Consider the following 27,439-nt stretch of genomic DNA (forward strand, 5'->3'; position numbering starts at 1 on the left):
AAACTGCTCGAAGAGAGAGAGAGAGAGAGAGAGAGAGAGAGAGAGAGAGAGAGAGAGAGAGAGAGAGAGAGAGAGAGAGAGAGATTCTCGTCCCTGATAGCCAGTTAAGATATTCAGGCAACTAGTTTTCAGGCCATTGGCAATTACTACTACTACTACTATTACTACTACTACTACTACAACTACTACTACTACTACCACTCTCTAACTACTGCTACTGTCTAACTAGTACTACTTTACTAAAACTACTACTGTGATCACTACCACCACTACTACTACTACTACTATCATTGTATTACTACTGTTACTACTATTTCTACTATTACTGCTACTACTACTATTACCACTACTGCTACTACTACTATTATTACTACTGCAGCTAAAAGAATGGCGGATATTGCTTGCTATACAAGAGTTCTTTTATACAGAGACGAGTCGACTATTTCATACCTAAGATATCATGTTTACACTATTTTTCATGACAAATCTTTCTTACAGAAATGGATAAAAAGATTTCACTTTCAGTCGACGTGATCACCTTCACAATGGCTAGTTAGACGAGATCCAATCCATGAAACTAAGTATCGACCATATTGCTTTGACAGCACACTGGAGACGGGAATATTCGAAAGCACTAATAATGCACGCAAAGGGCATCACCGGTGATGGTGTCTGTGGAGGCAGTAGAGGAGCTACGTCGGTAAAAGGATACGTTAAGTTGTTTCCACAAGTAAGAGAGCGATATTGCAAGATAATGGCTGGTCCATCTGCCAACGGCCGTGACACTTAGAAAAGATGGGAATGGTTCGGGGGCTTTCATCAGGGGACGATTCTGTCGTAAGGAAAGAGTGAGTAGTTAGGATCTCTGTGAAAGGCCAGGTATTTCGTAGAGCAAAAAAAAAAAAAAAAGGGAACGGCCGAAGTCTAATTTGGCATCTCTCTCTCTCTCTCTCTCTCTCTCTCTCTCTCTCTCTCTCTCTCTCTCTCTCTATACTCCCCCAGATCCTACCATTCCCCCTCCCTCCCCTCCAACACCTTTCCCTCCTCCTCCTCCTCCTCCTCCACCCCAACCCCAACGAACACCATCACTTATGCATCTGCCAGTTAAAAATGCTGGTGTGAATGATACACACATATATATATAGGGGAAGGAGAAAAAAAAAAGGGGTGTTCGATCATTCGAGGCTTGAAGGCTGTGAGGTGACCGACTGACTGTTCAGAGCCAAAGGGGACAGACATTTTCCCTCTCAGTCATGGTGTGATGGGTTCCAGGCTCCAGTGGAACACGTTCTTCGCGACGCAGCTGTCCCTCCTACAGGAAATCTCACTGGGTGATATTGACCGATTTCCTCAAATACATGTCTGAGGGAGTTCCCTGTGGCGTTGAAGGGAGGGATAATACAGACATACCTGACTAGAATATCGTCCCATTATTATGAATATTCCTAAGATGATTGTGTCAGTAGAGCGGCGTCGTAAAAGACGCCATCATTTCTCTTTCCTTTTTCGTGATACAACATCTTGACAATAATCGTATTAAACAGAAAGCATAATGACGTCCCTGATATCTTAGATGATATTTTCCCATGGATGGAAACGGATTATTTTGCTCATACACAGATGTGTCTCGAGGACTATGGGTAGAAAATCGCTTCCTGTACCCAATCTTGACTTCTGGGGCACCAGTGTGTACTAGTCCCTGGAGACAGAGTGAGGGAAAAAGTTGATACCAAAGTGTTGTGGTGGGAAACAGTGGCTGATGTGGTCGTGGTAGTGGAGAGAGGGAGGTAGAGAGGTGGTAATGGGGGATGTGGCAGTGGTAAAGAGGAGGTGTCGAGTGTTGTTTTGATGGTAGTGGTATGGGTGGTATAGAGGTGGTAGTGGGATCTGTGATGGTGGTAGTGGTGGTTGTGGTGGAGAGGAGGAGGTGGCAGAGGGCTGTGGTGGTGGTAGTAGCATGGGTGGTACAGAGGTGGTGGTGGGGACTATGGCGGTAGTGGAGAGGAGGTGGTGGAAGAGCTGTTTGTGGTGGTAGCGGAAGAGCTAATGTGGAGGAGATGATGGGATCTGTGGCTGTGGTGGTGGTGGTGGTGTAGAGAGAGAGAGAGAGAGAGAGAGAGAGAGAGAGAGAGAGGGGAGGTAAGAGGAGAGGAGGTGGGGGCTGTAATGGTGGTTGGTGGTGGTTGGTGGAGGACCTCCTCTGGGAGACGAGACACAAGAACCCTTCCTCCCAGAGTCGCTCCATCATGGTCAAACAAATGCGCTCTGTACCGCGTCACGTCTTGTCAGCGGCGTGAACACTTGATCATCGGCCGCTGGCCCGCTACTGGACTGAACTGAATTATAAAAAGAATTTTTTTCTCCCCCCTTCTCTCTCTCTCTCTCTCTCTCTCTCCCTCTCTTTTTATTGTCACTGTGACCTCTGGTTTCTCTTTGTACAGCTGTGATGTATCTTGTGAATGTTGAGAGATTGCTGAATAGTGATGGAATGCTTGATATATATATATATATATATATATATATATATATATATATATATATATATATATATATATATATGTGTGTGTGTGTGTGTGTGTGTGTGTGTGTGTGTGTATTGGTGTGTGTGAATGCTATATGTGATAACTGGTTGTGTTTTCCATTATTGTTGCTCCGTCTCCTAAGCTTGTATTTACGTGCCGTGTCTTTACTCTTTTGTGTAAACACACACCCCAGCCAGAACCAGGCACCCATCTGTCGACCTTGTCCATGTGGGGAAGCTGAGCAGCTGGGTCGCATGGAGTTCGACAGACGGGTCTGAGGTCCGAAGCCAAGAGGGCCTGTGCGTGAACCATGGTCAACAGCGCAAACTACTGCAAAAGAGAAGATTGTGTGTGTGTGTGTGTGTGTGTGTGTGTGTGTGTGCTTATTTATGATTTGGTGTGTGTATATGAGAATTTAGTGTGTATATGCTCCATGATAATGTGTATAAATCTGACTCTATCATGTTTTCATATGTACATTGTAGAACACCACAGAGGGCCATAGAATATATGTATATAAGGTATATATAAGTAATATAGATATCTATAAGTATCTATGGAAAACTTTAGCAATTGTTTTCCACAATGAACATCTATATACAACCATCAAAAATTTCAACCCCATCAACAGATATGATATGACGTTTTGAGTCTGGGAAAGATATCTTGGTCGTAGATATCATGTAGGCATTTCACTTAAGCTAAAGATACTTAGATAACTAAGAGATAAATCACAATACCGCATTACCAATCTTCTGTTATCCCAGGATCATCTTCAGCAACTATTGGCCTTTGTATTATCACATTAAACACTTAAAATTCTGCTAATAAAGAATGAATTTTTTCAGTAAAAACTATAGATAAATTTTTACCCATACACCTTGACCTATGTCAAAATAACTAAGATAACTTCCTCCTATAGAAAAAAAAAAAAGAGAGGGTGACAGAGATAGTTTTATTCCTGGGAACAACCAAGATATCTTTCTCCAGAAATGACAGAGGAAAATTCTATACGAAGACAAACTCTTCGTAAACTGTGGGACAACTCAGCTGAACTGTGTTTTCCCGAGACACCAGCGAACGATAAACCTGACCAGGACACAGAAAGGGGAGAGAGAGAGAGAGAGAGAGAGAGAGAGAGAGAGAGAGAAGGAGGGGGGAAAAGAGGCAAAGAAGGAAAAGGTTCATAGATTATGGGAAAGAAAAAGAAATAAAGGGGGAAAAAGTGAGAGAAATTTAGAAAATGGTAGGGAAGGGCTGGAGGGGAGAAAAAGTATAAGAAATAGAAGGGAAAAAAAAGGTCTAAGAAAGTAAGAGAAGGAAAAAAACGGGTTTGACAAAGTAATGGAATGGGAAAGAAGAGATCTGGGAAGAAAATGTTATTAGATATCGGGAAAGAAATACGAAAAAGATAGAGAGAAATGGGGAAAAACAATGAGGATGAAAAAAGTGAAAAAAAAGAGGTCATATTCTCTCTCTCTCTCTCTCTCTCTCTCTCTCTCTCTCTCTCTCTCTCTCTCTCTCTCTCTCTCTCTCTGCTACTCCTTTTGCTCTGAAAAGTCAGCAGCTATTGTCACCTCCTCTACTCTGTCAGCATTAGTGTCAGTCTGCCCACGCTATGAGAATGCAAAATCATCCCTACCTTCAGCACCATACCGGAAGCATAGAGAATCAGCTTTTTTTGTGTGTGTGTCTGCTAACATGGTTACCCTATGCTCTAAGCTTACACTGTCAGCCTATGCTCTAAGCTTACTCTGTCAGCCTATACTTTAAGCTTACACTGTCAGCCTATGCTCTAAGCTTACACTATCAGTCTATGCTCTAAGCTTACACTGTCATCTATGCTCTAAGCTTACACTGTCAGCCTATGCTCTAAGTTTACACTGTCAACCTATGCTCTAAGCTTACACTGTCAGTCTATGCTCTAAGCTTACACTGTCAGCCTATACTCTAAGCTTACACTGTCAGCCTATGCTCTAAGCGTACACTGTCAACTCAGACATTTGTCACACACTGTCAGCTCATGTGTCAGCCGATTGCACCAATGCACAACGTCAGCTCTGACGCCCTTAGTGTACTCAGTTATCTGCTTTTGCCAATATTACTGTCAGCCGTTTTCAGCTCCTAAAAGACCAGAGCGTCAGCTTAGTCTGTCAAATCATAACCATCAACTCACACTCTCTCTTTTCACATCATCAGCTCGTCAGCTCCTCGTATGACAACGGACTCATGAAATTCTGTCAGCCATCGTTGTCAGGCCCCACTCTGTCAGCCTCCACTGTCAGCAAGGGAGATGGCACCCATCTGCTCCACGCAGGGAGATGTTTTCTATAAATGACAGATCACCCATTAATGGGGGATGGGGGAAAGAGAACACAAGCTGACTATACTGATTGTTTTTCTCAGTAATTTCTTAAGTAATGTAGGGGGGATGAAGAAGGAGGAGTGTGTGTGTGTGTGTGTGTGTGTGTGTGTGTTTATGTGTGGAGAGGAAAGACTGTGTGTGTGGAGATAGGTGTGTGTGTGTGTGTGTGTGTGTGTGTGAGTAGAGGAAAGACTGTGTGTGTGGAGATAGGTGTGTGTGTGTGTGTGTGTGTGTGTGTGAGTAGAGGAAAGACTGTGTGTATGGAGATAGGTGTGTGTGTGTGTGTGTGTGTGTGTGTGTGTGTGTGTGTGTGTGTGTGTGTATGCTGCTCACGTAACCTCGGCATGTCGATGAAGGGTGTGGGGTGCTGGAAATTCTTCCCTCCTGTATTATTTTCCAAAAGAAGAAACACAGGAAAGAGCCAAGCGATGACTCCTTCCCTTGAGGCTCTGTGCCTGACGCTCCCTTGCACATGCAGGAAATAACGACCATGCATGAAAGAGTATATAGATAGATAGATAGATAGTTAGATAGATAGATAGATAAACAGATAGATATAGATAAACAGATAGATAGATAGATAAAACAATAGATAGATTGATAGATATGATTAGAGAGAGAGAGAGGCAGGGAGAGAAAGAGGGGCATAGAGAGAAACAGACAGACTGAGATGCAGATCTAAGACCTTTTCCATTGAGGTACAGAAATTTAGACAAGATTTTATTCATTTTTAGTTTATGTGGCGGTGGCAGAGTGTGGTAGTGGTGTCAGGGTGTGGTAGTGGTGTCAGGGTGTGGTAGTGGTGGCAAGGGTGTGGTAGTGGTGGTAGAGTGTGGTTGTGGTATCAGGGTATGGTAGTGGTGGCAAGGGTGTGGTAGTGGTGGTAGAGTGTGGTTGTGGTGTCAGGGTGTGGTAGTGGTGTCAGGGTGTGGTAGTGGTGTCAGGGTGTGATAGTGGTGGTAAGGGTATGGTAGTGGTGGTAGAGTGTGGTTGTGGTATCAGGGTATGGTAGTGGTGGCAAGGGTGTGGTAGTGGTAGTAGAGTGTGGTAGTGGTGTCAGGGTGTGGTTAGAGGTGGCAGAGTGTGGTAGTGGTGTCAGGGTGTGGTAGTGGTGGCAGGGTGTACCAGGAGCCATGACTCCCTCCCTGATCCATCACTGTCAACAGGCACCCCAGTGCGCTTCTTGATAAACCTGATCCAAGCTATTATTGTGGCCCTCCCTCCGCAACCCACACACACACACACACACACACACACACACACACACACACACACACACACACACACATGCTTACGTACATGCTCATGTAGACATATATTTATACATACATACAATCATGCTTACATACATATACATGCGTACATGGCACATACGTATATACATACCTACGTAGATACATACATACATACACACATACTAAGTTGAATACCTTTTCAGTATTTCTCGTTTTACCCCAAGTAACAAAATAACGGGTTTCTACAGCTTCGAGACTGCGTCATAGCCAGCAGCAGGGAAAGGATAGACCCCATTGGAATGAGACGTTGTTCAAGATTGACTCCGATGATAAAACTTCACCGAAGGTATATTTTCACACACTGTGTAATCACAGGAAGGTGGAGTCCGGTAACACCTACATTTTTCAGTAACACCCATGCTTTTTAAGCTAAATGAGTAAGAATGAGCAGCTGAATATATACATACACATACATACCTACAGAAAACGTATACATATGAATATCGATATATGTATAATCAGTTTGCTTATCAATAAATCTAAGATATCCTTTGTATGTATATCATGTACATCTTCATACATATTTCAGTCACATGCCAAAAGGAAATAGTACTTAGTCTTGTATGAAAGACACACATACATACACACTGCATACAGTAACACAGTAACACATACATTTACGTATACCACTCCACACATATATATGTGTGTGTGTGCATCTGTATATAAGTTTCCTTATAAATACTTGTGTGCATTCACACATATATGTATACACGTAAGAATGCATCTATAGATTATGAAACATAAATAAAATGTTGATAGGTTTGATTATCCTATGTGTGACTAGATACTGAACACTCTTATCATTTGTTTCTCGTTCATCTGTCTTGCCACACAGCAGACCAGTTAAAATCTATTGAATGTAAAGCCATTCGAGACAGACACTTACTTATCTCAGTCTTATAGAGAGAGAGTGGAGGGCACCTTCTTCTTATATCCCGATGTTCATGAGAGATTCGACACAAATTATCAAGTGAGATTATTGGCACAAGGCCAGCCATCTAGCTACCCATGAATTCCTCCTATGTGGATGATGATCCGCTTTATAACAGGCCATGAGGTGAGTCTCTCTCTCTCTCTCTCTCTCTCTCTCTCTCTCTCTCTCTCTCTCTCTCTCTCTCTCTCTCTGAGAAACACACACACACACGCACACACATGAAAAATTATATAAACAACCGAACCCAAACGGCTTGCAAGACATATTCGTAGAATGTCTTTCCCTCCCACCAGCATTGGTATGTATGATGTACTCGTAGACGTCTTCTTTCCCCCCCTTCTCCAGCACTGGCATGTAGGATGTACTAGTGCAATACATGTATGGACTCTTCCTCCAGACGATTGCCTCGTTTCACATCCATGAGTGACGTGACAGCTGCGCCCTCCGTGGCTGGGAAAGTTGTACAGGCATTCCTCATTCACGTATCTTGCTTGCATTTCCAATTTCTCCATTGTTGGTATTACATGTCTCAGAGATCTCCCACAGTGAGATGCTGTTGTATATTTCACTGTAGAATTTCTCACACTCTCTCTCTCTCAGTGAAATACTGATGTATATTTCACTGTAGAATTTCTCACTCTCTCTCTCTCAGTGAGATATTGCTGTATATTTCACTGTAGAATTTCTCACTCTCTCTCTCTCTGTCAGTGAGATACTGCTTTATATTTCACTGTAGAATTTCTCACTCTCTCTCACATCACTAATGTAGACGAGAGGGGAGAGGAACTTCGGGCCAGAGGTCTTCATTACGTGGTACATAGCACTATGATGTCCAAGAATGTGTGGTCTTCACTACTTCTTCTAGTTCTTTCCTCCCCTTTGATCATCTTCGTGACGGGAATGACGGAGCTGCAAACCTGGAATGTAGTCATTTTGACCCCTAGTGACAGGAATTCTATCATAGCCTTTAACTACTCTACCTCCAACATCTCTCATGGCCCTACAAGTCACACTAGATGTTCGTAACCAAAGGTCTCTTTCCTCCGAAGACGATGAGCGGATGCTTCCACAGATCATCAGTTAGAACGTCACACGATGAAGTAAAGTTGACCTTGTGTTATGAAACACCACATGACTCAGGACTCTAACCCAACTCAAGAAACTTAATGTTCTCAACACACATCCTTTGCCCATGTGGACTACATGGGTGTCATCATCACCTCACCGTCAAGAAGACACTAACAGTGCACCTGTGAGAGGATGGTCCCAAGCAACATATATAACTTTAAAAACACTCGAAGAATCTGGCTAGAGTCATCATAACAAGCAACGCCAAAATTATCATATCCATTAATGATGAAGATGAGATTACGATCATGAAAGTCCCCTTGATCCGAGACTTTCAACCCACCATACGTTAAAGAAGGCGTATTAATGCATTACTCTTAGCCATTACAGCAAGCCAGTAGTTCACAGTCAAGAAGAGAGAGAGTAGAGAGCATAGGACACACCTCACAGCCAATAGGAAAATCCCATTCACAGAACTTGCTACTTCTACGTCCACCACCACCACCACACACCACCAAACCTGTACTTTACTCATCATCTAACCACCGTGATCAAGGACATCGTAAAGGATCAGAAGCTGTTCGTATCTTTCTCCCATTGAAAATGATCTACGGTTCCCGAAACACTGCAGTACAAAACCTCACTGTTTCCTGGTGTGAACCTCTGACATAAAACGAGTTGAGGAGAAATGATTTTCAGTTTCCCCACAAGAGATTGTAAGTATTCAGCAAACAGCTAGGCAGCTCATCAGCACTGACTATTTTCTTTTTAAAACATGCCAAAGACACCACACTGCTCAAATGTTATATATATATATATATATATATATATATATATATATATATATACGAATAAAGTGTATATGAACGCGCACCTTCATAGAACATACAAAGCTCCATCAGCCAGGATCGAACCTGGGACCCCTTGTGCAAGAGGCAGGCATGCTAACCGCTAGGCTAAGAGACTGTATAATAGGAAACATATATATATCAGTCACTGGCCTCCGGAACATATCAGACATACTAATCCTTGGCTGTTGCAGGTATGGCCACCTCCCCTGCAGCTACTATCAACTGTCCCACCGTAGGCGCTGAACACCCTATCAAATCTTGTAAGTAGTACCTTTTTCTACCTCTCTTACCTCACTTATAACTACGTCCACACTTATAGATGACATCTTGACATATCTATATATATATATATATATATATATATATATATATATATATATATATATATATATATATATATATATATATATATATATAATCTCTTCACTTCATTCGGTGATGTCGACCTCCGGAGCCAATCAAAGGCTCCTTTATCTACAATATTTATATCCTCAAGCCTCACCTATGCACGGGATATATGAATTCGTGTTCCTCCGCTTGTTGCTAGTCGCCTCATCAACCTCTTAACCATCTCTAGGGCAATCAGCTGGCAAACGACTGGCTTAACGACCATAAATCAGTGGGAATATAAACGATAAATTGTTGAATTATCTGGTATTCAACTTGGGGGAGAGTGGGTGATGTGTACGATGACTTGGGTCGCTGCCGTGCGTCCCATCCACCAAGAAACTGACGTACGTTAAGAAGCCCATACCTACGTCTGGCACATACCGTTTGAACGCCTGTGTTTTGGGATCAAGTAGCGAGTGTACAGACACGTGCCTCCTGGCTTGTTTTTTTTCGCTCTCATATATCGTTATCATTATCAATATCGTTATCATTAGCAGCCGTTTTGTTATCCTTATCATACAGCCCAAGGGCTCCGGTAGCTCTAAGGCTGCGCTACATTCAGCAGAAGGGACATGAGAGACTCCTTTGAAGCTAGAAACTTTTTTTGACGAACCTGTATCCTCTTGAATCAGCTAATGTTATAGCCTCGCCAAAGTTGACACTTCACTGACATTATAACCTACAGCAGGCAGAGTCCCACACCATCTGCTGCCAAGTTATCTGCTAATAGTAACTGACTCACTTTTTCCCCCTTCTCCTTCCACCAACATGGTATACATACATCTCTGCCAATTGCTCAAAAGAAAAAAAAATTCATTTGCCTCCCTCACCATGTCTTGCCACCCTCACCATGTCTTCCATGAGCAACAAAAAAGCAAGAGTGGACAGGAGGATAGGAATGTGGATGAGTTTTCTGGTATATGGGCGATGGTGTTGTTGAGTGGTTTGTAATGTTGTTCGACATTTGTACGGTTCAGGGTCAGGTGCCATAGGCCTGCCCAACAACCTATATAAGTGCCCTTATGTAGGGAAGAGGGAGGGTATATATATATATATATATATATATACATGTATATATATCCTCCCTTGTCCCTTTCTCCTTCCTCTCTTTCCTCCTCCTCCTCCTTCCTCCTGCTCAGCCTCTGCCCCCCTGGTGCAGGGAGGATAGACGTTCCCCACCAATACTGAGAGTGGTGACTGCAGACGGTGAAATGATGCATGATGCTGCTCCCAGCCTGCTCTGTATTGCTCCAACTTGAGGTGTGTGTGTGTGTGTGTGTGTGTGTGTGAGACACTCACACAATACCGCAATATGAACACACTTGTCTTCCTCCAATACTTGCTGGGTCTATTGAAGAACCAGTGCAGTGAAAAATCTATAGATAGATAGGTAGATAGATAGATAGATAGGTAGATAGATGCAGATGTATGTAAACTGGTAGTGAAGTATTAGTGTGGATGAACCCATATACTCTTGCTATCTCCGGGTATATAATCCCTCTGTGCCAATCACTTTGTCCTTCTCAAAGATTAATGAATATTTTACAATGTCAACCATAACTTCATAGTAACCCACCTGATGTATAAGTATCTCTAGATATCATCAGAGATAACACGTAACGTCGGCAGTATCTATAGTGTCACTGGACACATCAATCCATAGAGATTTCTTCAAAGACCAGAAGAGCTTGGACGACCCAACCATCGTTAGACATGAGTATCCTGTCACTCGGGGGTGTGTTTACATGTGTTGTCCTCCAAAATCTCCCCACCATCGTTGTGTTCACCAAACCCATCTTTATCACCACCATCACCACTCACACCACCACTACTAACCCCACCATTGTCACCAACACCACAACAAGCCTCCTCGTCTCCACCACCACCACCACCACCAACCAACGCCACCACTACTAACCCCACCATTGTCACCAACACCACAACAAACCTCGTCGTCTCAAACCACCACCATCACAACCATTCCCCAACACCTCCTCCACCATCTCCATCACCACCTTCCTCTTACCTCACCCACACGATAAAATTCTTGCTTCTAATTATGCATCCTGGCCAGAGAGCACGGGAGGAGGAGGAGGAGGAGGAGGCAGCGCTGGTGCACCCGTCCCCAGAATCTGTCATCCGCCTCGCCCTCCACTCCGCCCCCACCCCAGCAGTTATTTACCAGCGATAAAGAGATGGCAGCGTGTTTGGTATTCAGCAAGAACTTGAAGAAAGGAATTGAGCCCCTATATTCCAGCCCGACGCCTGCGAACCACCGGCAATGGCTACGGTTTAAGCTCGCGTCATGGCCCTAAATAAGACTTATGAAAGACCTTCCCCCCCCCCTTTTTTTTCTTTAAAAGCCTACAACCATAAACCTAATATTGACACTAACTGTAAGGCTTTCGGACGCCGGGGTTGTGAGGTGTCTCGAACGCAGGTTTGCGCGGATGAATAAAGCAAATGAACAGCGAGCGGGGGGGAAGCCAAGGGTGAAGGGAATCGCACTCGACTACTCCTGTGACATATCGGTCCCAGATGGCCAGACGATTACACCGCCAAGAAAAAATGACTTGATATTGTCTGTGGGGATTCCTTCTTTATTGACGACAACTCCAGCTTGGGAATGAGGATTTATTTCGGAATTGTATGAGTATATTTCTGCCGAATTTATATATTTGTAAGTTGTGGCTAGGGTTAGGTAGGCGATCTGTGGCAGCGATGGGGGGGGGTCCTCGAGGAGCTTTTGCACATACACACACGCGCGCTGTCTGGGTGTTGGTGTTCATGCTTCGAGGGAGGCGAGAGATGAGAGAAGACGTCAAGAGGGAGGAGGTTCGGAAGGAATGTGTTGTTTCGTGATCTTTTTGCGTCTGTCTGTCTATTCTATCTGTCTTTAGGTACTTCCTATACCTCCCTCCAATTACTGTTCCTTCCTCGTCTCTTAAGGGAGCATCCCAAAAGTGCGTCTATCCATTTGCTAAAACGATTCACTACAAGTAAACAGATGTGTGGGAAAGACAACGACAACAGACAGACGCAAACACAGACACAGTCAAGTTATAGGCCCGTAATACATAGCCTGGGAGGGAGAACATCTTATTTCAACATACTGAAAAGGAGAGGAAGACAGCTCAGTGCAGGACAAGGGAAGAGACAAAGCCATAGTTTATTGCAGGAAGAGAAACAGGACAATGGAACAGCTTGCTTCAATGAAATACGGGAAGAGAAAGCAATTTACTTTAGGACAAGAATGAAAGTCAGATCAAATGCCTTACTTCAAAGGAAATAGAAAAGATCAAGATTATTTTCAACACAAGAAAATGTGCAGGAAAATGATATATCCTCAGGAAATAGAATGGACAAAATAAGTTCTCGTTGATACAAAAGAAAGGAAAGAACAATTCATATCCAGAGGAAATAAGAGGCAGTACAAGAACTAGAAAGAACACGAGGCTGAAAAAAAGAACAATTTGAACAATTTACTGCAGGAACCAAGAAGGGACAAAGGAACAACGTAAACAGGATGAAACAGAGAGCAACTTAATGCCAGGACAGAGAAGGGGCAAGAAAAGAACGTAAGAGAAAAAAAAAGGGAAAGAAGAAGAAATGAACTTACTTTTAGGACAAGGAGCAAGAGATGACTTACTTCCAGGAGAGAGAAGGAACAAGGACACAAACCTGCTTCCAGGTCATAGAACGAGCAAGAGAACAATTTATTTCCAGGACAGAAGAGAAGCCATGAATGTGCTCACTTCTAGGGAATAAGAGAACGACTTACAACCAAGACATAGAGGGAACAAGAGATGACTTATTTCCAGGACAGAGACAGAACAAGAGAACAACTTCTTTCCAGGACATAAAAGGGACAAGGAAACAACTTTCTTCCAGGTGAGAAAGAACAAGAAAACAACTTACTTCCAGGTCATAGAACCAGCAAGAGAACAACTTACTTCCAGGACCAAAAAAGGAACAAGAAGACAACTCACTTCCAGGTCAAGGAAGGAACAAGAGAACAACTCACTTCCAGGTCAGGGAAGGAACAAGAGAACAACTCACTTCCAGGTCAGGGAAGGAACAAGAGAACAACTCACTTCCAGGACAGAGGAAGGACAAAGGAAAGGCGCACTTCAAGGAAAAATGAAGAGAACTTCCCAAAGCTTCTTGGATTGCCCAGTGACAAGATAAAACTTGGGTCTGAGTTGTTCTTCCTCCCGTTTACAGCTCTTCGGCGACCTCCGTTGTTTACAGTCCGCATTTACAATACATTTACAGTCCACCCCTGCCTACTGTATAATCTCCAGTGCGTTCTTTATGTATATATGTGTGTGTGTGTGTGTGTGTGTGTGTGTGTGGTACTATGAATGTAAAATATTTTATAAAATTATTTTATTGGGTTTAAAGGCAGTCTTTACGTCGATTACCGTATAAATTTCACTTGCTGCACTATTTGTGTAAATACATTTACATCATCATGCCCTTGTTTTATAACCAGTGACAAAAAACAAAAGAATATCAGAAATAACTAGTAATTTACTCATATAGATAAGACACATGTGAGAATCAGTCTTTCTGTTTATACCGACAGAAAAAGGAAATGGATAAAAAGGGGAAAAGACTTTATCAAGGTTGGGGCTAAGATCATATTTCTCGCAGGATTTTGCCAGGGGTGTGGTGAGGCAGCCAGCAACCAGAGATAAAAGTGTGCTACATTGTCAAACACAATAGTATCAGGTCGTGGGGGAGGGGAAGAAGCCACCTCGCCCCGATAACATTCGCATGTTCATAAACACAGACCTTATCTTGACGCCACATCTTCGACCTCATCTTTCTAACAATTATGTATTACTTATGTTTGTTTTTGTTTGTTTTTGTCTTTTTTTTTTGTGTGTGTGTGATGGTGGAGGGGTGGGTTAAGAGGGAGAGAGACGGTGTATGTGTGTGTGTGTGTGTGTGTGTGTGTGTGTGTTTCCGTGTCATCCTGATTTTCGTGGTGATGGTGGTCAGATGTTGGCCTTCTTGGTGATGGAGATGTTGTTGGTGATGTTGGTGGTGATGGCAGTGACTGCGTTGATGTTGGAGGTTGCTAGTTCTGTTGCTGGTGTTGGGGATGGTGATGGAGATGGTTGTGTTCATGTTGGTGGATCTAGGATTGTATTTCTTGTTGGCGGTGGTGAGGCGGGAGTGATTTTGTTGGTGTTTCTGTTGATTAAGGAAGCTGCTTCGTGATGTTTGCTGTTGTTGGGGATGGTGGTGTTGCTGGTGGTGCTGTGTTGATGGCTGCTTTTGTTGATCCGTCTGTTGTTGTTGTTGTTAGTGGTGGTGATGATGATTGGGGTGTTTTTGTTGGAGGTTGACATCGCTGTTGTTGGAGGTAATAATAGTTATATCATTGCTATTATTACTGCTAGTATTGGCAGTCGATATTTTGTATTTACTTTTGATCTGCTGTTCATAAAATCGTTTCTTTTTATCGCTGTATATGTATATTGTACCTTTCATTCTTACCTCCATTTCTTCTTTTCTCTTTCTCCTTTTTTTTCCTTTTCTTCTTCATTTTCCTCCTCTTTCAACCATTATTTAATCTTTGCGAAATTCATCTCTTCTCTGCATTGCCTTTTGTTTTTCTCACCTCCTCAACTCTATATTTCTAGTTGTCATTATTCACATTTATCTTATTTGGTTTCTTTCTTTTTATTCTTTCCTTCTTAAACTCGACTTCTTCGCCTTTTCTTTGCCTTCCATCACAAGCTCTCGTGGGATTTCTTTCACGCATTCCTAATCGATTCTGTCCATCTTCAAATCATCCTTTCTTTTCCAATTTCCTTTTACCTACTTTTATCTCCTTTTGCTTCTGATTTCTATTCTCGTCTTTTTCGTGCATTGTGACACATTCCTTATTCTACTGTCTATCAAATTTATTGTTATTCTGTCTTATGCTTATCACCTTTTTTAACCTCTCCCTATTCCATATTTTTCCTCGTATCTCTCCTCTTCTCTTTCTTCTTTCACCTCCTTCCTCTTTATCTTCGCCTTCCTTAATCTCGCTATCTCTCTTTGACTTCCTCTTCCTCTTCCTTCTCCTCCTCATCCTCCTCTTCCTCTCCCTCCTCCTCATCCTCCTTTTCCTCTTCCCCCTCCTCATCCTCCTCTTCCTCTCTTCTTATGTGTCTTCTTCCTCCTCTTTTTCATGGGCTTCCTTAATTTTCCCTATGCACTCCATACCCCCCCCCCTCTCTCTCTCTCTCTCTCTCTCTCTCCTTCCCCACTTCTCCCTCCCGCTCCACTCTCCTTCCCCCTCCCCCTCCTTCTCCCTCCCCCTCCTTCTCCCTCCCCCTCCTTCTCCCTCCCTCTCCTTCCCCTTCCCCCTCTCCCCTGGACGTGATCAACCAGAGTGTAAAGGCTCCAAGGGGACTGAAGAAAAATTACTCCATTAAGGATAGCGCTCAGGATTTCGACAACTTTGAATGGATATGGTAAACGAAGGAAGATAGAAGGTTTGCTTACTCCTCCCTCACCTCCCTCACCTCCCTCACTCACCTCCTTGTCTCAAACTCAACCGCCGAAGGAGAACGGCAATGAGCTCCACCACCAGCAGGAGCAAGAATAGCGGTCGTCACATTAGCAGAAGTAGCAGAAGGAGGAAATAAACTGGTATTTTCCCTACCTATTTACTCCAATTCAATTTTTTTTGAGCGCTCTGGTAGTGGTATATATATATATAAATATATATATATATATATATATATATATATATATATATATATATATATATATATATATATATATATATATATATATATATATATATATATATATATATATATATATATGTTTCTACTACCACGTTTATTCTTAGGGCAGTAAGTTCTCGCTTGTTTTATATATATATATATATATAATTGTTCGTGCAATACGTTCTCATTTTTCAGTCTTTCCTTTAGCTTTTAATTATAATCTTAATCCTTTGGATGAATCTTGTTGTCTCGGCAAATTCTACGCAATTCTTCATTTGTTCTTAAGTTTTTCCAGGGTTTGTAGGATGTTACTTTTGCTCCTGCAGATAATATTTATATATATATATATATATATATATATATATATATATATATATATATATATATATATATATATATATATATATATATATATACATATATGAAAAAAGACTTGAGATCCTAGCCCTATTAAGACAGACGTAGTAAGGGTACAGTAAAAGAAGTCTATATGTCGGGTTTGGACCGTTATGTACTCTAGCATAAGTAAACAAATGAGAATCGGGCGGTCAGGGTATTAGAATCCTCTACAGAATCTGCCCAAAAGCCTCGTCGATCATACATAAGAGCATCACGCCACGGGTGATGAGGTCAGGAGGGAGTTCTCTAAAGTTGATTGGTCGACAGTAGTTGTCAACAGAGCTGTCATTGGTTGGGGCGAACAAGAAGCCGAAACACCATTGGTGGATGGTGGAACGCGAGAGGGAATGTGACTGGAGGATGAGGTACTGGTCTGTCATGTGAGTGGCGAATGAAAGAATTGTTTTGTAATGTGATTGGATGATCGGATGCCTGCTTTTGGTGTTGGTTAGAGGAGGAAGTGTTTGAATGTGATGTCATTTGTAGACTAGATGATTGGGAGGCATGTATCAGACGAGCATTATGATTGGATGATAGATGGCGGTCGAACAAATGTGATTGGTTAAAAACAATTCAACCATCTATGTGACTGGCTGGAGGCAAATCAACCATCAACTTCATTGACTGAAAGAAAGCCACGTGACTAATTACCAGGACACCAATCAATGTGAATCACCCATAAGGGATTAGAAAACGATGGGAATCGTTGAGAAAACATGGCTAAGGAATGACAATGGATGCGACGATTAAAACATAGATGAATAAACCTGGTTAGAGGCGAGGCTATCAGTTAGAGTAAGTAAATCTGCGGTGCATTACGATCCAGAGAAATGTGACTTTTGTAGGAATCCAGTGACAGGATGTGTGTTGAAAAAAAGCATCAGGACTCCAGAGATAAGACTCGTCCATAGGGTATCTAAAACCCTAAGAGATAAAACTGGTCTATAGGATAGGGTAATGAAAAGAATACCAAGAGACAAACACACACAGACACACACAGACACACACACACTAGGACTCCCCATTTGTGTGATTGGCCTTACAAGACACCAAGAACCCCAGAGATAGAGATGGTGTATAAGACATATCAGAGAGAGAGAGAGAGAGAGAGAGAGAGAGAGAGAGAGAGAGAGAGAGAGAGAGAGAGAGAGAGAGAGAGAGGTGGATAGGTAGATATACATATATACCTACGTACATCTATGAACCTTGGCGAGGCTCGAGGGAGCGCGGGTGGGACCAGGGTTCTGCGGGGCCACAAAATTGTACCAAATTACATAATGGGTCCATAGTTTTCTTGAGGCTGTCGGCGGTATAGTTAACTTCCATTGTTTTTTACGCATTTTCTCACTAATTACGGCCAATTATACCGAACTTTGCGTTTTAATTCCTAGGTTCTGTTCTGGCGGGCGGGAGGGAGAGAGGAAACAAGACCTTCTGGGCCTTCTTATGAATGCTTTGGTATTTCTAAGAATACAATGTGCATCAAAACACACTCACACAAAAAGAGACCATCAGTACGAAAGCCTTCGACCCCCAAGATCAGAGGACCCTCGGCCACTGGGGGGGGGGACCACAGGTTAATTGTTGTAATAAAGGCGGGGAGTTCCTTTTAATCGAGATATCGAGGTTCACGCATATGAGACCCATACCTTTAATTTCCGTAAGCAGATCAGGAGATAATGTGGTTCCCAGAGCTCTGTTGGGGAGAGAGGGAGATGGGCGTGGTTGTACTGTGGACGGGGCCGTAGAAAGAAAGGGGTGTTCTGAGTGCTCTGTGCAGGCATGAGTGTGGAGGAAAAAGACGTGATGATAGATGGGGAGCGAAGGATGGAATGGAAGGATAGATGTTGTAGGTGGAAGGTGGAAGTGATAGTGATGGAACGCACAGGACAGGAACGTAGATGGGTTGGATGTATCCATAGGAGTACATGGTGAAGGACAGATAACATAAGACCCGATGGCCTATGACGAGGTTATCTGCTGGAGGAGAGGCGCCATTGCCCGAAATTCCCAAAACTAGATAGATGGAGACAGAATAGTAAAGCAGGGGCTATTGAGGGAAGCGACTCCGCTGTGTGAGTGGGGAGGGAATCCACAAGGGGCTGTGGGAGAGAAGGCCCATAGGTGATACGTGGGGAGATGGACAACAAGGGTTGGCTGGTTATGTAGGGAGGAGGGAGAGAAGCCATATCACAGATGGCATGACATGCCACCTCACCTACCCATATTATACCCCATTTTTAGAGGATCTAATTTCCTCATATCAGGGGAATTTTTCTTCATCTTTCCTCCTGAAGTACTGATGATGAATGCGCACCATCAACTCGATCTGTAGTTTTGGAACCTCTGACTTTATCTCGTATATACGAAACCTCTTGATCTATTTCCCTTTCTTGGTAAATGCAGATATTTTACTTTTTTCTATTTTCTTCAGTAACCATAAAGTTACTTGAGGAATTGTTTTTTTCATATTGGTACTTTGGTTTGTAATCATTCATGCACATATATTTTTTCAATAAAAAATGTTTTTTTTAGACAGAAGTAAGCAATAATATTTTTGTTATTGAGCCAAATTGTCTCTAGTTTGATAGATCCACTGATTCCTTTTTTTATTGCGTGAATTCCTTCTGTTAGGTCCACCAATAATATTCAACACCATTCTGTCCAGTCTATGCCAGCAGAAGCTCTGTATAACCTCATTCTCATTCTCCCATACATGTATCTTTCACCCTCCTCTCTCTCTCTCTCTCTCTCTCTCTCTCTCTCTCTCTCTCTCTCTCTCTCTCTCTCTCTCCCCATCTCTCTCATCTCTCGAGCGCTCCCCTCACAGCCACTCTGACCCCATTCCAACACGTTATACTAAACTGGACTGCTCAGCCGCCTGGAAAGCACTCTGGAACATTTGTTTCTATAGACAAGTGATCCAGGAATCATCAATCCTTGTTGGTCGCGGCACCGAGTATGTTTGGATCCGACACGTTGGAATCAGATGCTGTTGTGCCATTGGCGGCGATGCGTTTATGTTTCCTGGGGTGAGACGTCTGTGTTTGGGAATGGGGTTTATGGCCCTGTAAAGTCTGACACTACTTCATGATTGATTCCCTGTTTATCTTCAGCGTTCTACGGCGTTTGATGGGGTATTGCACTACATGTTGTACCAAGAGTTAAGGACTGTATTGCAGGTTTTATCTTCCGTTAACTATTCAAACATATGAGAAGAATTATATATATATATATATGTATCTTTCCGCGCAAGATACAACGCACACTACATTCGTAGGAGCATTGGCAAATGCATCACATGTTGCAATAGCGGGATTATCAACAACAACATTAACACTTGAGTGCAGCAAGAACAACAGCAGCAGAAGTAGCTGCAACAACAACAACAACAACAACACACACACACACACACACACACACTCACACAACAGTAGCAGGGATACAGAGGGCAACAGCCGAGTCGACAACAGTAACAGGAACAGAAGCAGCAGACGTAACCAGAGCAGCAGCACCACCACCAGCAGATGTATAGCAGCAGTAACGGCAACAGCAGCATGAGCAGGCGTTACAGAAGAAACAGCAGCAGTATCACACGCATGTAAGAACAACAGAAGACGTCACAGAATGAACCTACAGCAGCAGCATCAGAAGCACGTAACAGCAGCAGTAACAGTAGAGTCAGAAGCATGTAACAGCAGCAGTAACAGCTGCATCAGAAGCACGTAACAGCAGCAGTAACAGTAGAGTCAGAAGCACGTAACAGCAGCAGTAACAGCAGCATCAGAAGCACGTAACAACACCAGTAACAGCAGCATCAGAAAGCACGTAACAGCAGCAGTAACAGCAGCATCAGAAAGCACGTAACAGTAGCATCTGCTGTGCTCATCTCAGCGTCGCCCTCCAAAACCATCATGGCCCTCCCAGCTCTGTTATGCAAATGAGACTTGCATGACGCACACACCTCCAAAAATCACACGTTATCTTGTACCTATCCTTACATTAACAGTGCAAAATTACCTAGGACATCTTGCTCTTCCGAGCGATTACCTACGCCAACCGGGTCCTCCCACCGAGTATAAAGTGGTTAATACCCTATTTCCACACCTAGTTTCCCCCCTCTCAGTATTTCCAGCCCAACATCTCATTTGCATAGTTAGGCATATCTCGCAGCTCATTTCGTTCTCCACCGCACCCCTTAAAGAGTCGAAAATGGCCTTTTATGAACAAAGACTTTCGACTATCACTGGGGTAGAGTGTAGCATTGGAATCTTCGCTTTCCTCTCTCCTTTTTCTTTAAGGGCCATTGGTGTCACAGCCTCAGTAATCCGTGGAGGATTTTTAACCTTGTGGATGTCTCACTTTGTTGTGGCCTTGTCTGCGTGTGTGTGTGTGTGTGGGTGGGTGGGTGGGGGTGTCTGTCTGTCTGTCTATCTTTACCGCTCGTTTGCTGGGAACGTATTTGTCTTTGTGTTATATGTTTTTTATGCGTCTCTCTCTCTCTCTCTCTCTCTCTCTCTCTCTCTCTCTCTCTCTCTCTCTCTCTCTCTCTCTCTCTCTCCCCCTCATCTCAATACATGTTACCTTCAAACCCTAGACCATTTTTGGTGTTCACACACGCAAACACAGACTTATACAAATAGCGATAAAGACAGGCACATATTCCAGTATAAGACACACAAGAAAAACAACCATATAGACACTTAAACAAACACACAGGGAAGCATCCACATACATAAACACATACACAAGCATAGAGACTGCACACAAGCCCATACACAAACATCCCTCGATATTAACACATTCACAAAAACGTACACTCAAACATAGATGAACAAAAATACGCACACAAACTCATAAAGAAGACATGCTTACACACACACACACACACACACACATACACACACACACAAATCTTCCCATGCCCTTCACCCTCACAAAAATATCAATGATAAAACAAGGAACTACCCAAGAAGCTTCACAGGCAATCGAGTCCATCTGCTGGAGCCTCGCATCGTCCCGGCACGCTTCGACCCCCCCCGAGACGAAGCTCCGATCATCGAGAGAGACAAAACCGTCGACATTTTTGCCCAAACGTCAACTTTCGCCTCCAGATCGAGGAAAGAACCGAGAAAGATAATGACATTCTATTACAAAGGGGAAATAAACTTCATAATGGGAGGGATAGAGGCGTCCTCTTGAAGAAACCTGAAGGCGCTGTTGTGAAAAACTCGGGAGTCGATCTCTACTCGAAGGACGGGTCGGGGAAACAGAGGGTGAGGCGCTGGGGAGAACTGGGTCACCGGGTGAAGGGAGAGACATCCAAAAGGAAGAGGACGAGGAGCAGGAGGAGGAGGAGGAGAAGGAAAAGTAGTGAGGCCGCTCTCTCCCTCCTCTCTCTCTCTCTCTCTCTCTCTCTCTCTCTCTCTCTCTCTCTCTCTCTCTCTCTCTCTCTCTCTCTCTCTTCTCTCATGGTGATGGGTGGGATCCTATGTTCTGATGCTCCGTTAAGTTATATGTCTTATGAGGAGTTACTTGTTGTTTTTTTCTGTGTAATGAATTGTGAAGCCTTTATGATGAGTTATGTAGATTCGCTGATGAATTAAGTACTTTCGTGCTTTTGTTATGAGCTATGTAGCTTTCGTGATGAAGCATGTGTAGCTTTTGTGGTAAATTAGGTGTATCTTAGGTGATGAATTATGTAGCTATGTCACTATCTTAACCAGTGATAAAGTACCCCTCCTCACTATCTTTACCACAGATAAGGTAGTTGTGTGTATCTTTCATTATTTGTACCTGACTGACTCTGGCTTACTTCTTACTATCTGTATCTGACTACAACTTACCCCTCGCCATCTGTGCCTGACTATAGCTTACGCCCTCGCCATCTGTATCTAGCTGTGGTTTAACCTACACCTAAAGTTCGAATCCCTTTCTCGTACACCCTCATCCATGTCCTCCTTTCTCACACTCTCTCTTAGCCAGTGCTACACTAACCCTCCCCACACTCCAAAACTTTCCTCCTACTCTTTCTTAATTAAACTAGAAGTTCCAAGACCTCCACAGCCCACTGGTTCCCCTCACTGCGGAACACAAGACCAGTTCTCACTGTTTCAGTGTACCGACTGGAATACATTTTTTTTTTCTCAAGCTTATCCATCTACCTCCCAGTCTTCTTCGATTCCCACTACACCTGATGGTAATCTAGAGCCATTATGTATACATGACCTTCCAGGTAATCTACATATGCTGTCTGCCTCTTCTTTAGCTGGAGAACAGGGTCAGCTGGATATAGGAGTGGGGAAACGGACGAGCTCTATAAGATGTTCGGAGAGCTCAGAAGGTCGGCTTTGTATGACATGAGGACAAGATTAAAGTTGTCTGGGATGTACAGAGCTCTATGCATTTATAGAGTAGGAGTTAAATGTAATTATGTGGATCTCTAGGGCAGGCTTCTATCTCTGTAGGATATATAAGGCAAGAGTATAGCCCTGTGGTTCTATAAGACAGAACCTGATCGATGTATATGGTAGGAATGCAGCTCTGTGGGAATTGATTAGAATATACAGAGAATACACAAAACAGACTGGACAATTCACTGGAAAATCATTCTTTTTGGAGGGTGTGAATTTGTACTATAAAAGAAAAAGAGTTAGTGACAATTATTGGTCAAAAGGCTATATGAATATATATATATATATATATATATATATATATATATATATATATATACAACATATATAGTACAGGAATGACCCATGATTTAGATTCATATGACATCGAGTTGGTACCGATCCATTAAACATGACGGTACGACTCCTTGAGCACGGCTTTACGACTGATAGGTATGATGGCGTGGCCTTTGACCTGACTCGTAAGATTCAGGTTATAGGGTCATGCCATCATACCTATGGCTCATACCGTCGTGCACAAGGGTCGAACCGTTGTGCTCAAGGGCCGTACCGTCGTGCTCAAGGGCTTATAGGTAAAAATGGATCCCCATATTATTTTTCAGAAAGGAAAAATTTGCGTCAGTTACTTTCGCTCTGAAAAAGAAATTCAATCAGAAATCGAAATTATATAATAAGGAAATAGAAATAAGCCTAAGAGAAAAAAAATCGACGCGAGAAAACACAAACATCGAGGCAAGAGAGTAACATGATCTGAAACACACGAACAGTCGACCATTCCATATGGAAACCCAAGGAAAGTAGGCCATGTTGCCACTCTCCATTTGTCACTGATGACGTCTGTAAACCCAGGCACGTGTTCCTGAAGGCTGATTGGCTGGACACTATTTATTTTGCGACTGGGAACGACTGTCAGCCTCGCAATATTGAAACGCTGATTCACTGTTTCGGTTCGCGGTTCGTGGCACCGAATTCTCGACATGTGAGCTGCATGTTAGTTTATGCATTGTCGAAACGGTGGTTGTGGTACTGTTAATTGGTAATTGGATCATATCTTAATACATTTTCGCATTATATCCCTAAGCATTCGTGGTTTTGGGTTATCTAAGAGTTTTATTTCTTTCGATGAACGAAAATGTGATATTTTTTTCTTACGTTTTTGATGTAAACATTTTGTAGCAGGTGATGTTACAGTCATGAACTACCCATAGTTTGTGCATTATATTTTGTATATTATTTTTAAGATCGTATATCTTGTTAAGAACTGGATGGGTATATGTAGATCCTGTATATATGATTATATGTATTTTGGTGCATATATGTGACCCTAGCCACTAAGCAATGACGAATGGTTATCTGCTGAAGAGGTCAAAAGAACAGGGAAGGATTATATAACGACAAGCGAATGATTATATTAAGACACTAGAATAATTATATTAAGACACTGGAATAATTATATTAAGACACTGGAATAATTATATTAACACACTAGAATAATTATATTAAGACACTGGAATGATTATATCAAGACACTAGAATGATTATATTAAGACACTGGAATAATTATATTAACACACTGGAATGATTATATTTAGACACTGGAATACTTATATTAAGACACTAGAATAATTATATTAACACACTAGAATAATTATATTAAGACACTGGAATAATTATATTAAGATAGAATGATCTCTATTAAGAGACAAGCAGTCTACGAAGACGTGGATATGTTCATATCATTACGAGGGAATAATTATACCAAAAAGGAATTATCATAATTATAGAAGGGAATGATCATATACTCAGACGGGGCAACGATTACACTGGAAAAAGGGAATGATTACACTTGGGCAGGAGCGGGGAATGATTACATTCTGAACAGTTTAGATTATTCAGCAACACCTGGGAGTGTGCATCAGAAATGATGGTTTCTGGTTTGGCTTGTCGACGGGAGTAAAGGATCAGTAAAGCAATGATTGCAATACGTATCAGTTTTATTTCCTCAATGTATATATATCTATATATATATATATATATATATATATATATATATATATATATATATATATATATATATATATATATATATATATATATATATATATATTCTTAGTTTTGATAAATATTAGGTGAGGTGGATATTAGTATGCTGGGGCGGAGGACCATTGCTGGTTGGCGGGTTGGGGGTCGGCGATGGCGCTGCTGCTGCTGCTGCACCGCTCCTCCAAGATCCCGACCAGAGACAAAAGATTTGGGAAAATTTGGAGATGAGAGCCGGTGCGCCGGTGGTAGTGGGAGATGGATGTTGGTGGAGTGGTGGAGGGAGGCCTGAGGTGGTGGGGTTAGATGTAGGGAAGGTGTTGGAAGGGGTGGAGGTATTGGAGAAATAGTGGAGGGGGCATGGTGTGGTGAGGGTGATGTTGGAGAATGGTGGAGTGGGCCTCAGGTGGCAAGAAAGATGTGGGTGAGTGTGGGAGAAGAAGAGGATCCCTGCCTGAGATATCCATTGACGTTGGCGGAGTGTTGGAGGAAGCCGCGGGTGGTGAAGTGATGTTGGAGAAGCGCTAGAGGGAACCTGGAATAGTAGGTATAATACTGCAGGGGAAAGAATGTTGGAGAAGACCTGTTGGTGATGGGGGAGATGTTGGGGTAGAAGTAGAGAAATTACTTAGGATCTGATATTAAGGATGGTGGGAGGCGTAAATTTCTTCCCTTTTTTTTCCTCGAGGAAAAAAGAAAAGGCCCTGACGAGGTGTGATTCCATAGCGTCTGTGAGGTTATGTAAGGCTGAGCGACGGTTGTGAGGTTGCTTTAAGGCTGAGGGACGGTTGTGAGGTTGCTTTAAGGCTGAGGGATGGTTGTGAGGTTGCTTTAAGGCTGAGGGACGGTTGTGAGGTTGCTTTAAGGCTGAGGGATGGTTGTGAGGTTGCTTTAAGGCTGAGGGATGGTTGTGAGGTTGCTTTAAGGCTGAGGGACGGTTGTGAGGTTGCTTTAAGGCTGAGCGACGGTTGGAAGGTTGCTTTAAGGCTGAGGGATGGTTGTGAGGTTGCTTTAAGGCTGAGGGACGGTTATGAGGTTGCTTTAAGGCTGAGGGGAAAGGTTGTGAGATTGCTTTAAGGCTGAGGGGAAAGGTTGTGTAGCTGTTTAGGGGATGAGGGATGACTGTGAGGTTGTGAAGGGTTGAGGAGGCGGTTGTGAGGTTTATGGCAATAATAGATGGCAGTGAGGTTGAGTATATCTTTGGGGTATGACCCTGAGGTTGTAAGAAGCTGAGCCAAAAAAAAAAAACTAACCTTCGTAAAAAACGTCATACGTGACTGTACTCTGATATGATAACGTCCCAGGCATATAGCGCCACTAACGAAACTTGCAGAACGAACGCTAAGAATGCGTGTGCAAGACCAGAGATCTCACGAATTCGAAGTGGGCAAAGGCCGTTAGCTATAATAGAGGCATTATGTCCCTCGAAGAATAATGTAGACACGTTACATAATAACAATTATAGCAGAGACATATTATACAATAATAATCATAGCAGAGACATATTATACAATAATAATTATATTAGAGACATATTATTCCATGAAGAAAAAATGGTGACACACTGAGAAACGAGTATAATGAAGGCTTGGTGATCCATGAGATATGATGTAGACATACTGGGATATAACTTATGATATAGACGTACATGAACACCAAGTATGTTACAGACATATTGATCTTAAGAGGTGCCTAATGGAGACATAGTGGCACAAGCGGACATATATATAAAAAAAAAAAATCACTAGGGCTTCATCAGCGAGGAGGCAGTGTGGTGTTGACAGTCCGGGTTGAGGAGGGGGAAGGCCTTGATTGACATGAGGTTCAACGTTGCATGCGAGCCTCCCCCCACGTCAACTCGATATCCCCTGACCCTCGCTTGTGCGAACCCTCAAACCATCGTCAGTTTCACCACCAATTTTCGTCAACTGGAGTGTGTTTAGGTTGCCGCTGAAAGGTCTGGGAGAGTATTTGTGGAAGATCTTGTTGTGGTGTTGGAGTTCGGGGTGATGTAGGAGGTAGTGTGTGAGGGAGAAGGGAGACACGTTAGTAAAAGGATTTAGTGAGGGAGGACCCGATTGAGGGAGCCAATACCAGAACCTGCCAGCCTTCTCCCTGGCGAGGGTACGGGCAGGGGACGACGCTTTGATGGGGGACTTCGTGAGGGATAACATGAGGGAACGTCCTTAGGGGACCGAAGGGAAACTCTGAGAGAGGGGCTCACTGTGCAGGGATACTAAGAGGCAGCGAAGAGCGTGGACGCTTTCAAGGGACGCCAATCCAGATCACTGAGATAACCATCGAAGAGACGACTTCATGACGATCTCATGGGAACACTATGAAGGACCAGCTGATGAGTGGCAATGAGGCGATTGAAAATGGGATGTGATGAGTTAACAAGAACTGGCAAGGATGATGAATA

General features: G+C 42.9%; 1 protein-coding gene across 4 annotated transcripts in view; it reads left to right on the forward strand.

Annotated features, from left to right (window-relative positions):
• Positions 1 to 27,439, forward strand: part of pb (homeobox proposcipedia) — a 143,170-nt gene that overhangs the window by 68,595 nt on the left and 47,136 nt on the right. For 2 of the 4 annotated variants that reach the window (XM_071676208.1, XM_071676210.1), the window contains one exon: positions 9,230 to 9,298. The exons of the other annotated variants lie outside the window; for them this stretch is intronic. In XM_071676208.1, the coding sequence (XP_071532309.1) occupies positions 9,230 to 9,298 (69 nt within the window). The remainder of the gene's footprint in view (positions 1 to 9,229; positions 9,299 to 27,439) is intronic. 4 annotated transcript variants of the gene reach the window in all.

The sequence above is a fragment of the Panulirus ornatus genome, chromosome 22, assembly GCF_036320965.1.
Source record: "Panulirus ornatus isolate Po-2019 chromosome 22, ASM3632096v1, whole genome shotgun sequence".
Classification (NCBI taxonomy): domain Eukaryota; kingdom Metazoa; phylum Arthropoda; class Malacostraca; order Decapoda; family Palinuridae; genus Panulirus; species Panulirus ornatus.